The following is a 15,105-nucleotide window of genomic DNA, read 5'->3' on the forward strand; positions in this document are numbered from 1 at the left end:
AGTGACAGCTGGTTATCTCACCATACTAAAATACATTATTCCTTCTGTAGGTAGCAGATATTAGTGTAGTCATTGTATTTAGAATAAAAGCATGTATTGTATTTATTTTTTATTCCTTGTTTGAGGTTAATGCACAGGATAAACAGGATATATTACAGCACATACTGACAAAAAAAATTCTATGCAGTCAGAGCTTACAGAGCTTTGCAGTACATCTAGTATTGGGTATAATTGCTCAATTGTCAGGTATCACCATTAGGGATGGTAGTTGCATACTGGACATTTTGTGGGTGCTATAGACCTTAGGCCTATGTCAAATATGTAGCTAGATTTCAGTAGCTTGCAAAAAGAAGGTTGTTTTCCCTGGTGTAAGTAAACCATTTTGTCCCACTAAACCTGTTTCTAACTAGCCACAAGCTACTAATCGCCCTGTGTGGCTCAAGTCTTATAAAAGTATACTCTGGCTTTATAGACTACCTTGGCCTGTTTTTATGAGATTAATTTCAGTTAATCCTTCAATGGAAAGAGACATGCTAACTATATAAACTTGATTAATAATTAGCTACATTTTGTGTGCTTGACAGCTCTTGTTGTAGGTCATAGCCAGATACATGACCTTCATAATAATGCGACTGGCATCAACAAAACCATTGTTCAAACTCTGCTATACATTTGAGTGCTCACTATTGCTCATATGGGAAGCTGGTTCCCCAGGGTGATCTGTGAATGGTGCACATGCCTATAATCCTCCCTTCTTTAAGCTGGATAGCAGTTGTGTGACAAATTATGGAATAGCTCTCACGTAACAATTTATTGAAATTTTAACTCCCAGTATGTCTGCTTCTAAATCTCCATCATATTACACTGGCCCAGGGCAATGTTTTAATAACCACGAAATAGCTTATTTTCCTAGGCATTTAAGCTCAGAGGAAATATATCTAAGTTTCTATTGTCTCTAGGCATCCATTATGTTTTAGAAAAGCTCTTATTGTCAGCTTGCTACCCATTACCTAAAGTTAATAGCATGTTAATTTCTCATAGTATAGCACTATGAAAATTCCAAATCCAGCTTCAATTCTCAGGGCAAGTAGCTTGTTTTGGTAGTGTATTGAGTAAGTGCATTTGTTACATTTTTCTAAAATTTTAGAAGTTCCAGAAATCATTACAGGCTAGGAATGAAAAAATTGAGGTATGAAGAAAAAGATTTAATTTGTTATTATACAGTATTTCATGGAAGCCTATTCAAGCCTATTTTACAGAACTTAGAGATTCTGTAATGTGAAGAATAGGCATACATTACAATACACCTTTTTGCTTATTAATGGAATACTGTCATGGAAAAAATGTTTTTTTTTAAATGCATCAGTTAATAGAGCAAAATCCTGCATTGAAATCCATTTTTTAAAAAAGCAATCAGATTTTTATATTTAACTGAAATTTCACAAAGGGCTAGCCATATTCTTTATTTGCCAGGGTGCCATAGACCAATGTGGTCTGTGCTCTGATAAACTTCAGCCACACTTTACTGCTGCGCTGCAAGTTGGAGTGATATCACCCCCACCCTTCCCCCCCCCCAGCAGCGGAACAACAGAACAATGGGAAGGTAGCAAGATAACAGCTCCCAGTAGATATCAGAATAGCACTCAATAGTAAGAAATCCAAGACTCCTCCAATTACATGGGAGTAGGAGAAACAATAGGTTATCTGAAAGCAGTTCTGATGTGTAGCACTGACTCCTGAAAGCTCAGACTCAGGCATAATACACTGAGATAGCGCCTACACACCAATATTACAACTAATATTTATTAAAAATACATTTGTTGGTACAAGAATAACATTTTAAATGGTAGAATGAATTATTTGCTTTGTGAAAAGTGTAATTTAGAAATAAAAAGTACATCATAAAAAATCATGACAGTATCCCTTTAACATTTTTTAATGTAAAACTGTGAACCTTTGGATAATAGAACTAGTAATATAGCATGTACATCTACTTCTTCCATCTATCTAAAGCTTATGACGCACCACACATTTGCTCTTCCAGCATATTTCTGTCACCAGAGAAATGTCTGTCACTGCCGTGCTGCCTATCATTGACTAAGACATTGACATAAGGAGAGTAGATAGAATTCAAAGGAAAGTACTGATTCATAAACCAAAAAAGGCTTAGAGCTTACCAAACTGGGTTTTATTTAATGATAAACTGTGTTGTTGCAGGCCAGTACTGGGTGTGGGGATAAATGTCTTAAATTGTTCTTTTCCTGTGGTGAATATTGGACCTGTGGTTTGTGAAGTTCTGTGACCTAGTTTGCCTTAGCTTGTTATTGAAGGTTTTACATTTGTCCACTTTATTTCACAGACTTGCCTGGAACTGGAGCGGTATTTGCAGACAGAACCTAAAAAGATGTCAGAAACCTTTGGAGAAGATTTGGACTGTTTTCTGAACACTTCCATTGCTCAGGCTGTTGATGGTACTGCCCGTAAGATTGATTCTATTGTAATTCCAGTGGATATTAGTGCATATGAAAAACGTCCAAGCATGGATGTTTTACTTTCACAAGACAAGCTACTCTCAGAGACGTGCGTCAGCCTACAGCCTGCTAGCTCTGCTACAGAATGCTACACGTCTGTAAACCAAGCGCAGCTGAATGCCGTGACGTCTCTAACACCGCCATCATCCCCAGAACTTAGCAGGCACCTTGTCAAAACACCACAGTCCCTTTCTGCTGTAGATGGAACCGTGACCTTAAAACTAGTTGCAAAAAAGGCCTCGGTTAGCTTGGGGAAGGCTGCAGAGTCAGCATCAACAGCTGTCACGTCAAAGTGTGGCCTGAGCGATAGTGAACAGACTGGGGGCCCAGGAGAAGCTTCCCCTGAAAATAAGAAAAGGGTCCATCGCTGCCAGTTTAATGGCTGCAGGAAAGTCTACACAAAGAGTTCACATTTAAAAGCCCACCAGAGGACACACACAGGTACTTCTCTGGTTCTAACCAGCATCCATTTTATTTCAAGGCTATCCATCCTAAGACCACGGAGCTCTTATTGACCTGTAACACTCAAGGCTGCCAAAGATACTGAGTGATGTAGTTCAATAATAGCAACAGGGCTACGGTTTGTGCTTCTCCTCTATAACTTCTGTAAGTTTGATTTTGGTTTTTGCACAACAGTTTTGTTTTACTTTTGGAGAGTTTTGTTAGTATTAAGCATGAGCATGAATGAGCAGTGGTTCAGGTACACTATAGTGGCTCACCTCAGATTAATTCATTTATCTGTATTTTATTAAAGGGGCTTTAACCCCAAAAGTTATATTTAACCTAATAATATAAACTTTCCAGTATTCATTTATTCAGAACTTTTGGTCACTAAAGTTATTTGTAAATTTTATCAAAAGTGAAAGCAGTGTTTATCTGTCCCTCTTTGTACTTCTGGTTCTGACTCTTGAAACAGTGTAGCAGAAATCATGTTTCCTCCAGCTAAGACACCTTCTAAGCAACTTTCAATAAACACTACTACATTTTAATCCTTTTAAAGTTATTTGTAAACTAGATTTCATCTTGGCAGTATCTCTTTCAGTCTACTGCTCCCTATTTTTGAAACAATGTAACAAAGGTCTTTGGGTCTATTAATGTTGATTTTTTTAAAGTTAGAACCAGCAGAGCAAACAATTTTAAGCCAGACAATTACTGCTTTCAGTTGCGTTTAAAAAATTTTCTTGATTCTACAAAATAGTTTTTGAGTAGACAACTTTTTTTTAATGATTCCTCTTGAAAGTATATTTTTTTTCTTTGACATCCTTCACTTCTTTGTATTATTCACCTCCATGTTTCCTTCCCTATTATATATTTCCTTTCTAAATATCCCTGTCCCCTTTGTTGTCTGATCTGTAACACTCCCCAGTGTATTAACCTGCCATCCTTAGTATATTTTGGCTTTGTTCAGGTTACCTCCCTTTATTCAGTTAGTGTATTTGACAACATACATCTCTATTCACTGGTGTATTTTCTGCTTAAACCTCTTGCCCCATATGTGTATCTTCCTGTTTTGTTTTCTTAAATTATATTTAATGAATATGTGCATTTCCAAGTTTCACCCACAAATATATGTGATGGAATGCACAGCCCAAATTTGATTGAATTAAGTCAATATTAGGCAACTAAGCTGTGTGTGTTCTGAAATGTTTCATAAATTGCCAGTACCTGTTGGGGTGGGTTTTAAGCAATTGTCTACCACAAATTGCCCAAATGCCCTCTCACTGTGCCCAAAAAGTCTGAATTTCAGTTTACAGAAACTCCTGGGCATTCTACTTTTATTATCTATGAAGATAATACTAGATTTGTTTGCAGATTTAGTTTTGCTTAACAGTAATAAGCTCCAAACTAACTGGCTACAATCTCTATTAAGGTGGCCATACACATTGTGATTAACTCGTTTGGCAAGGTCCCTAGGGCCAAACGATCAAATTTAAACAGCACAAACCTAGCAAAAAGTTAAGCAAGAATTAGAAAGTAACCCCTGAAGTTAAGGGCAGTGTAGATGATAAATAAAGTTCCAAGCATCATGCGTATTACTTGTTGTTTTCTTTTTTAATTATTATAAATGGCAGCAGTTAAAAATCCGTTACTGGTGGTGTACATTTTTCAGGGGTCCATCGCCAATGGAGTTTCACACTAATTACTAATATGTTTGATTTTAACTAAATCTGGGATGTTTATATCCTTTTTGTTACAGAGAAAATTGCCAAGAGTTTAACATCAACTAAATTACGAGGCTATTTAAAGTATTTTAAAATTATATTTTCAAATGTTCTTTGTGAATAAAAGGTAACGTTGCACTTAAGATGATCTCCACACTCCCTCCAGGGACCCAAAATAATAGAGAGGAGGTAGGAGATCTATAATTAGAGCTGTGTACAGTGATAGGAAGAAGGTGCTACATAGGGCAAAGGAAATGAACTGTATGTGTGTATGGTAGGGGGAGGGCAGAGCAGGAGAGTGATGATGCTGGCTGCTAGGCAACCTCATCAGCATTAAGTGCAGTGTGCTAATTGTTTAGCCTGTTAAAACCTTGGTACCAGCCCTTGGCTTGCTTCTCAGCTGTTTCTTAGTGGCTCTGTTGCTAGACTACCACATATTTTCTCTCCCTCACACTTTACATTCTGAAGGCTAATTGGCTGGCTGGCTGGTTGGTGTTTCTGCCGGGTACCAGTCTGAGCGTGCATCTCTGCTGTTCTCCCTGGAGGCACTTGGCAGGAGGGGGAGGGAGAAAGAGAGAGAAGGATATGTCAGCAATTAATGGAGCACAAGTTTAAATTCTACACAATGTCTGCCACCTGCGTCCTCCCCTAATTCAGCCTTAAACCAAATCCTGTACAACTAAGAACACATCAAATCCCTCTCTGGTTTACATGAGCTTTTTTGATGTCAACAAACATTAAAAAAAAAAATCACATTTTTTATTTTATATTATTTTAGCTGTTACTGTAAATGTTAATTCTTGTTGTACTAGCATCAAAGGGTTAAATAAATTGCATGCCCACAGCAGCTGTGATACACAGTAAGGGCTTCTTCCATAATTAATGATTTGGTTAATAGTTTTTACAGTCAAATCTGTAAAGATCATACCAGTCACAATGCCTAATGTATTTTTTTCCTATCAGCCCATTGTTAACTAAATCTATTTTCTTTTATTTAGGTTTCTTTAGGTTTAGGTTTCTGTATATACTTTTGACTGCCTGCATTACTTTATATGTGATGAGATATAAAACATTAAATAATGAAATGTGCACCCTATAAATGCATGTTATAAAATGGAAATACAGTTGATTATTTTTAGAACTGCATTTCAAAAAATGGGAAGTCTAAGGGGCCCATTCATGAAACCACGATTTTTTTTTCAGAAAAAAAACATATTTTTTCTCATTTCTAGAGCTTTTCGCAGTGACCACGATAATATTGTTAAAATAGTACGACTAGTGACTATCTTTTGGCCAGGAGCTGCAGAGTGCCATTGAGTCCTATGGAAGGCTTCCAAAATCAAGCCGGAAAGATTTTTGCATCATTTACGACCGTTCGGATACAAAAATTTTGTGACTTTCGGTTCGCAACCACAATATTTTCGTACGACCAAGAAAACAATTTTCGCACATAAGAAATTATTGTGGTTACTCTGAATTTTTTCCAATTGTACTTTTAATTAGCGAAAATTTGTGGTTTAACAAATGGTAGTAGTGTGTATTTTAGTGTAGTGTAGTTTAGTTGACTTTAAAGGGGTGGTTCACCTTTAAGTAAACTTTTAGTATGTTATAGAATGCCCAGTTCCTAGCAACTGGTTTTCATTATTTATCTTTTCTATTTTTTCAATTATTTGCCTTTCTTAAGTAAGTCGCCGGTGAGATGGCACACGCGGCGGCGCGATTTCGGCAAATCGCCTGCGCAGCGTGTGCCATCCCACCGGCGACTTACATTTTCGCCGTTGGGATGGCAATTCGGGGAGATTAGTCACCCGCAAACAGGGAGATTTGTCGCGGGCGACTAATCTCCCCGTGTGCCAGAGCCCTAAAAGCAGATTGGCCACCAAATTATTTTACCTGAACTTCAAATGTTTAGGTGAGCACCATATTAAATTATCAGTCACAATAAATGAAAATACCCCAAATGCTTTACTCATAAGTACATTTAGGTTCCATTAAAAAAAAAAAAAAAAAAATCTGTATCATTTCTAAAAATGCTAATTTAGATTTATAAGTACCTCGTCTTTGTAGGAATTTTGGGTTTCAGTCATTGTAACACATAGCTCAACTTAAAAAAGGCTTCAGACAGTAATAACTGTCATGAATAGTTTGCTAATTTTTGAAATTCAGGCAGACATTAGGACTCATTTATGTCCACAAGTGAAGTTCCCTGCAGTCAGATGTGCTTACATTAAATGCATCAAAAAGCATTCTTGCTGCTCAGTCCATTCTGTCTTCAGGTCTGAATCAAGTGCTGCTACACCTATTAATGCAGGAGAACTCTGGAGATACCAGCCCTTCCTGACCAGGGGGTAATTCCAGGGTTCTCTTCACGCTCAGCACAAATATGGCACAGCACACTTTCTCCTAAAAGAATCCGGCACAGAGTTCATTTGCACACTAAATAATTGCATCCGAGTTGCGACTAAATGTGCATGCAGTTGCAATAATTTTGGTAAATCAGACAGAATTCCAGTAGGCTCAGTGTACCACCACTGTGCAGCTGCAATGATGATGGAATTCTGGGCAAAAAACTCAGCAGGGAAAAAACCAGGGCAACTATTGCTTTGTGGATGTAAATGAGTCCTATTGCCTCATCAGGTAGGCAATCATAATGAAGCACCCATGTATATCCTTGTTGGTTTGCAACTGTAAAAATGAATAGTGAGCATGTCCATTCCCAGAAACAGAACAGGATGTGGGTAGCCTTCATTTCTCCCTTACAGGGAATGATAAACTGTGGTTCTTTGTTAGGTCTGCATAGCTGCTGGCTGAGTGGGGATTGGAGAAACTTTCAGTAAAGAACTACAAAAGAACAGTGTTTAAAGGGACTTCCCTTCTGTTTGTTTTATGGTTGATAATGCAATGGCAAAAACCCATTCTTGACACTCTACATCCCCTTTAATGGTGCTTTGGGGTTCACCAACCTGCACAAAGAGCAAGGGTTGGGCATGAAAATAGACACAAAATTGTTAAGTGCCTGCACCTGGTGCTTTTTTAAAGTAGCTCCAGTCTATGTCCTTGTTCCTGTTGCATCTCTAAAGGCATGTCCAGAGCAAGATGTAGAGCTTATAGGCATGACTCCATACTGGCAGTGCAAAAAGTTGTGCCTTTAGCAGCAATTGCAACTCACGTGAGGCAGTTGCATTGAAGCAAAAAGCATGATGCCTTCTTGTTTCAGTTTATGCTACTGGATGCTTTGAACAGGAGATGTTATTTAACTGACACTTCTAAATAAACTAAATATGGATAATTACTTCACAATACTGTTTCAGGAGGACGATACATTTATATAACATGAGATATTTCAGTAACTGTTAAAAGCATAAACGGGAAGAGGCTTTTCTCACCTCGTTTTTGAATGTTCCCATTTTTCAAGACTTACTTTCCTTCACATTAGGTGTGATATCACAAACTCCATCATTCCTTAACACAGTCAGGGAATATGCATTTCTCTGTTCTTGTTTATACCAGACTCTCCATTTTTAGAATCTGCCCCAAGGTTCAATTAAAAATTCTTCCCCACGTAACTACATGTTTAAGTAAAGTATTTCTTTTGTGATTCTGTTATTCCTTTCTCTACTTATTCTCTGTGAGTAAGTATAGGGAAATACCCATTTTCTGTTGACTCCACATCCCTACATATTTACAACAAGTTGAGGGAATACAAACATTCTTTTATCTAGATCAGTGTTCAATACAATAAAATATTTTACAAAAATATATTTGGCAATGATGCTGCAGCCTTATGACACTGTGGAATTGGAGGGCACTTAACTGGTGTGTGGAATCCTCCCCCAATTAGAATTATACAATGGACTGTTTAAAATTCACAAAAGTAGCTTCTGCATGACCATTGTTCAGCACTACTGGCTTATCTTTGTAGGACTGCATGATTTGTATCCTGTGCATGTATAAAGAAATTGAGAATGTAACAGGATATTGGTATAGAAAGTGTTTAGGGGCCATGCACAATTTTTAATGCATTTAGAGTAACTGATATGTTCTCTCTTCCCCAACAAGACACAGACTCTCCACTTATAGGCTAAAACTATAATTATCTGAAATAAATGTCCTGCATTACTCTAAGGACAATATTTTATCATTGTTTTAATATCATATGAACAAACTGCCATGTTACAGATGCTTCCATATTTTTAAACATACACAATCCATTTTCTCTGATAAGGGAAAGAGGTGCAAATAAATAAATGTAAGTGTAAATAAGTGTAAACCATTATAATTACCATATTGTATTTTTGTAGTAGCACTAATTCTGTATTTCCTTTTTTTTAATTCCTGCAGTAGTTTGTATAGTAATTAAACCACATTGCTCTTGCACTTGTAGTCATTTTTTATCTGATACAAACATGTGTCCATACTGACCCTTTGAGTAAGGCACACACTGACATAACCCCTTACTAATATCCAAAACCTGAGTACCAAAGTACTATAATGAAGGACATAAATGACTGCATATATACAATAAAATTAGCACAACAGGCAATGGTTAGCACAGCACAGCCACCTTACATCACTGAAGTTTTTAGGTTTGATTCCAGTTTAGCCACTATCTTAATGGATTTTGTCTATTCTGCCCTATGTTGGTTCCTCTGGGCACTCTAGTTTTGTCCCAAACTCTAATAAATTAAGGAAGGTTAATTGGCTGCTATTAATTTGACCATATTCTGTGTTATATGGATGTCATTGGAACCTTAAATTTTATGCTCCACTGGGGCAGGAAGTGGAACTGATGTGAATATTAAACAATCTCTGTAAAGACTTGTGTATAATGTCAGCAATATATAAAATAAAGCATAATAATAATTTGGATTAATAGTATTTGATCACATGCTTTACTCTTGATGCATGTCCATGGCTTTTGGCCCTTTATAATGCAAAGAAGCCCATCTCATTTCAAACTGCCTCTAATCTTTTGAGGGTGAAAAATCCCATTTGACTGAGTTTAAGAGGTCACCTACACATTTAGCTTTAAGTAATACAATGTGATTAGCTCTAAACCTCTCTACTGTAGCCTCAGGCAGAGCAATGAATCGTTGTCTACCAAATGATAGATGTACCAATAGCCCTATAAATGCTGAAAAAATGAAAAAAAATTGTCAGACCCAATATACCTCCCTAGAATTAAGCTCATAAATACAAAATAATTCTGCAAGGCATGAATGCAGGACTGTTTATGTACACTTATTCCACAATAAACATTTTTGCAGCATAATGGTTGCTAAATGTAAAATTTTGTAAATGAAGCAGACCCTAGAATTTTCTAGTTGTGGTTACTCTGTAATGTTACTTCATTTAAGTGTAAGTTCCATGTCTTATTAATATTAGTTAATATCTAATAGTAATGCTTTATATTTTTTTCTAATAATAATAATGCTTTAGTCTGTGCTGCTTGATTTCTGAGAATCTTCAAAATTTAATTCAATTTCAAAATTCAGATTACATAGTAGTATAGCATGGAAAAAGGCCATCAAGTTCAACCATTTTTAGTAAATGCAACCTATCTACTAGTTGATCCAGAGGGAAGCCAAAAATCCCAACTGAAACCATCTCGAATTTGCCTCAGGGTGGGAAACATGCCCCGGTTCAAGATGGTCTCACCCACTGCTATTAATTACATATCTCCCATTTCCACCATCATACTATACTGTATTACTTCAATATGCTTTATCTCTGTTTACATATACCGGCATTAGTTCATAATGGGATTATTAACTTCTGATATTTAGACATAATGAGATATGATATTTGTACATATTTTCTCAAAATAAATATAGAACAGACCATAGAGTAGACTTTTGTATACAAAGGCAGCAGGAAATGTGCAGGGCATATCATTTTATTCCATCCAAATGAAAAAATGCAGCTGTAACTGCAATGTCCTAAAATGCAAAAATAAATAAATAAATTAAACGTATCCCAAACAAGTGTTGTTTGACTATCTAGGTTTGCTTGTTTCCCCCCCACAACTCTTTATATCTGTCCTTTAGGTATGTTTTAGTGCAGACTTTGAAGTCCCAAGTATTACAGATAATAGAGGCCTATAAAACATAATATACAAGTATATTAAGACCTATAAAATCTAAAATACAAGTATATATAATATAAAGGCATTGCTGGTAAAACTCACAAAGATGTATACAAATTATTTTGTTAAAAACTAAAAATATTCTTTCTTACTTCCTTTCTTTTTGTGAAAACAGGTACATGTGTCTAGAAATTGAGTGGAAAGTGAAAAACTGACAATTTTATAGCCTTCCTTCTAATTATGCACTGGGATAACGTGGACTGCAACATTAGCTACAAAAATAAACTAATTACAAAAAAGGGATTATAAAAATCAGTGTCGTTCTGGGAAACACAAACAATTAAAAATGTTCTTATCTAGGTAGTTTGGAGCCATGTCTGGATATATCCAGAAGAGATCAGCTTGCTCTGCCTAATGATGTATGATTGTAGCTGGCAAAAATGAGTTTGGCTTGTTACAGAAATAGTGTGCTGACTGGCCATTAATACATGTTCACCCATAAATGTCTAATTGCATATGTGGATTTCCAGCACATTAGAGTGCTATAAACACTTTAAAATATCACCATTAAATGTTCTCTTTCTGGACATAAATGTGATCAATTACACTCCGATAGTTTTTGCAAATTACACGTTAACACAACTCCAAAAAAACCTAGCAAATCACAATTTTGCATGCAACAATGCAAGAATTAAAAACTGGTTCTATAAATATTCCATATAAAAGTAAACAAAATACAAAGTTGACAAATAAATTGTGATGAACCTGCTATCTACCTCCAGGTTACAAATGATCTCTTTGTCCTAAATGCATAATGACAAACATAGAGGCAAGAAGCAATTAGCTCATAACCACAAACTTTCACTTGACTGTTTTAGGTCACTTTGCTGCATGTAGAATATTGTATCTATATTATTTCATTAAGTTTTTAGTCACACTTGTTTAGGTGAAGAACATTGTTATGTTTCTGGGTGTGCGGGAAGGCAGTCATTTTAGAATACACACTAAATTACTGTATCTGCACACATTTTTTTTTGTGCCCACCGCAGTGTGCCTATTCCCAAAATTTGTGTTTGTGCTCACAAGATCATAGTTTGTGTGTCCTTCAAAGAATTCCGACATAATTGTGCCATCTGCATAAAAGCAGAACATTTTGTTCCAGATACCAAGGGCTATTTGTGCCAGTAAAGCTACTGCCACATGTGGTGGATTCTGGGTCTGCAGATAAATGCAAATCAGTGTGCCTAAAAGCTTCTTGATGAGCCTGCACCCGGAGCCATTGCAACAGCCCAAGTGCAGGCACACATTTATCTGCAAGCTGAGAACCTCCCACATGTGGCAGTAGCCTAAACTGAATGCATTGGGCCCCTGGAGTGGCACACAAGCAAGACATGAGCATACACTTACAAAACTCTTTAATTACACACTCTACAATGAACCTACTATTGATAAGCACAGTTAGGGTGTGTGAGAAATTAGTTTATACAGCCACAATTTGTTACTAGTGAGCAAAATTTTTGCCAGGCATGAATTTGCAACAAAATTCCACATTTCACCATTGGTGAATTTGCAGCAACAAAAATTTGCAGACTGAGGGGAAAAGTCACAATCACATAAAAAAAGTTGTGGTTAGCACCATTTCATTTTTGCCATTTTGCAAGTTTTTCAGTGAAGTTCAACGGAACAGATTCACTCATCACTTGTTACCCCTAGCACTAATATGCATAGTAATTTCAAGTGAGTGCTATTTTCTGCAGTTTTGCAATATGTTTTTATTCAGCTTTAAAATCATTGTGGCATGATAAATGTTTTTATACAAAAGTTCATTTTGTTCCTTATTTTGGGCTATTGTGTTATATTGTTAGATGAATTAGAACTTTAGCATATTCTTTCCTTTGTCAATGCAGGTGAGAAGCCATACAAGTGCTCCTGGGAAGGGTGTGAGTGGCGTTTTGCTCGAAGTGATGAGCTAACAAGGCACTACAGGAAGCACACAGGGGCAAAGCCATTCAAATGCAACCATTGCGACAGGTTAGTGCTGCAGTTCTACCACACATTTATTTGCAAGCTCCTAAATCTGGTAAAACGAATTTGTTTTAAATGTCCTGTTTATACAAATATTTCAAAATCCGGAAATTTTTACAAACCCATACTTCAACCCCACTACTCCTACCCTCCCAAGTAAATAAACTTTTACTACCAGAAAAGATATTTCAAAAAGGACTATCCGTGTTCTATAAGACATTATTATCACATAGAGTAGAACCTCCTAGGTGTCAGTTGACAAGATGGCAGGAATATTTACAGTTAGATATAGACCAAGAAGAATGGGAGCTAGCAGTCAAATCGCTGAGAAAGTCCACACACTGTGTGTCTCATCATGAGTATCTCTTAAAAATGATATGGAGATAGTACCTCACTCCAGTAAAAATCGCCAAATTCGATACCAAAGTTACTCCACTTTGTTGGAGAGACTGTAAACAAGCAGGTTCTTTGGAACATATCTTTTGGGAATGTCCTAAAATCCAAGGATTGTGGAAGGAAATAGAGGTTTTTCTTAGGAAATTACCTGTGAATTTGATGTGTATTCCTCCCAGTATGGCCCTTCTCCACATAAAGACCATGGACTTGCCTCCCAAGGAGAGACTGATTTTTAATCACATTTTTGTGGTTACCAGGTGTAAGATAGCAGAAAATTGGAAATCTAAAATAATTCCCAAAATTGAAGATATTCTTAAAACTGTAGAGTTTAATCTCAATGCAGAAAAAACCTGGGCAATCAGATCAGGAAATTTACAGTCCTTTCTGGTGAGATCAAGTTTATGGCATTCGATATACCCAGATACTAAATTGAATGATCTTAATTAGAGGTTATAAATCCCATAAATCTAATAAATCCAATACATCCTATAAACCCTCTCACAGAGATGGAGACTTTTCCAGTTGTGTACTCTGCATAACACAATAATTTATGAAGAGAGCGTACTGTTCTTAACTCTTAGCAATTGAATACAACTTCATTAGTTGTAGTATTAGGTGTAGTTGTAGTTATAGTTTTTACTATATGTATACTTCCTTATTGGGATATATCAATTTATTATAGTAAAATATTGCTCTATATTTTTGGTGAAGCAAAATTTCTTAATGATACAGCTTGACTATGTTTAATCAATCCTTAGATGGATGCGACCCCTAGGATCTCAGTAGTGTCAGTTTATACGCGTTTTGCACGTTTTCAACGCGTGATTAGTATACGGGTATAAATATACGTGTACATACACAAATTTCTTAACCAACAATATTAAATTATATTATATCATATTTTATCATATGTTGACCAATACTGAATGTATAAGTTTTCAACGGCTGTTATTATTTGTACTGCAGATTATTTTTCTGCATAATGTAAATATTAATGTTTGAAAATATTTTAATGCCTTTATTTGGCTATAATGTTTAAAAAATCCCAATAAAAATGATTGAAACTAAATGTCCTGTTTATGTAATATAGCATACATATGAGTGTCATCTGTACTTAATTTTGGAGGCTGATTTTTTTTGAAGAATGACTGATGTATGTCTTGCTACTTGAGATAACTAAATATAGATCGGTCCAAAGGAAACCTTGCAGTCTGTGTTTGCATACATAGGAATCTGTTATATATCATGAATCCATTATACTTGTGCGTGCTTTACAGTAGTCCAGTGATCCTACCTGTATAGATCAATTTTGTAATATGTTCAAAAATGTTTTTGGCAAGATTGTTGTCCCTCCAGAACCTCTTTTCTCTATTATTTAGTGTCTTTAAAACAGAAATTTCCCAGAAGCACCAAGTATTTCTACAATGAGAATAAGTGTCAAAGGGTGAAAGAAACCAAGTGCTTGTGTAATTACAAGTGACAGGCCTGACATTATCATCTTATGAGAGCCGAGATGCCTAGGCCTAGCAGGCTAAGCAAAGGCTTGGTCAGACTGCTGTCAACATTATTGAATAAAGATGTGCTTTTAATCACATTAGAAAAGGATTGAAAAAAAGATGAGTTATCAAGCCAAAGAACCCAGTAGTAGCATTAAAAAAAGGCCAAGAAAATATCTGTAATACAATCATTGTTTTATATTTAGCTACTGGTAGAATAACAGGTCAGGAAACAGGAAGACATTTTCTGACTTTGATTGCAAGGAAATGTGGGCTCTTGTACATCCTGCTTTTCAAAGCCTTTTCTGTCCTTAACCATCTTATTGGTTAAGTACAATTTGATTGATATAATCTGCTCCTGTGAATTGTATTTATTTTTTCTTTGAATCAACAAAGTTATCAGTATTTCC

The 15,105-nt window shown here is 36.1% G+C and overlaps 1 protein-coding gene across 1 annotated transcript in view; it reads left to right on the forward strand.

The window, feature by feature from the left end:
- klf7 (Kruppel-like factor 7 (ubiquitous)) overlaps positions 1 to 15,105 on the forward strand; it is a 74,197-nt gene that overhangs the window by 46,368 nt on the left and 12,724 nt on the right. Inside the window, 2 exon segments of the mRNA NM_001079466.1 lie at positions 2,360 to 2,972; positions 12,686 to 12,809. Coding sequence (NP_001072934.1) covers positions 2,360 to 2,972; positions 12,686 to 12,809 — 737 coding nt within the window.

Source organism: Xenopus tropicalis, chromosome 9 (assembly GCF_000004195.4).
Source record: "Xenopus tropicalis strain Nigerian chromosome 9, UCB_Xtro_10.0, whole genome shotgun sequence".
Taxonomy (NCBI): domain Eukaryota; kingdom Metazoa; phylum Chordata; class Amphibia; order Anura; family Pipidae; genus Xenopus; species Xenopus tropicalis.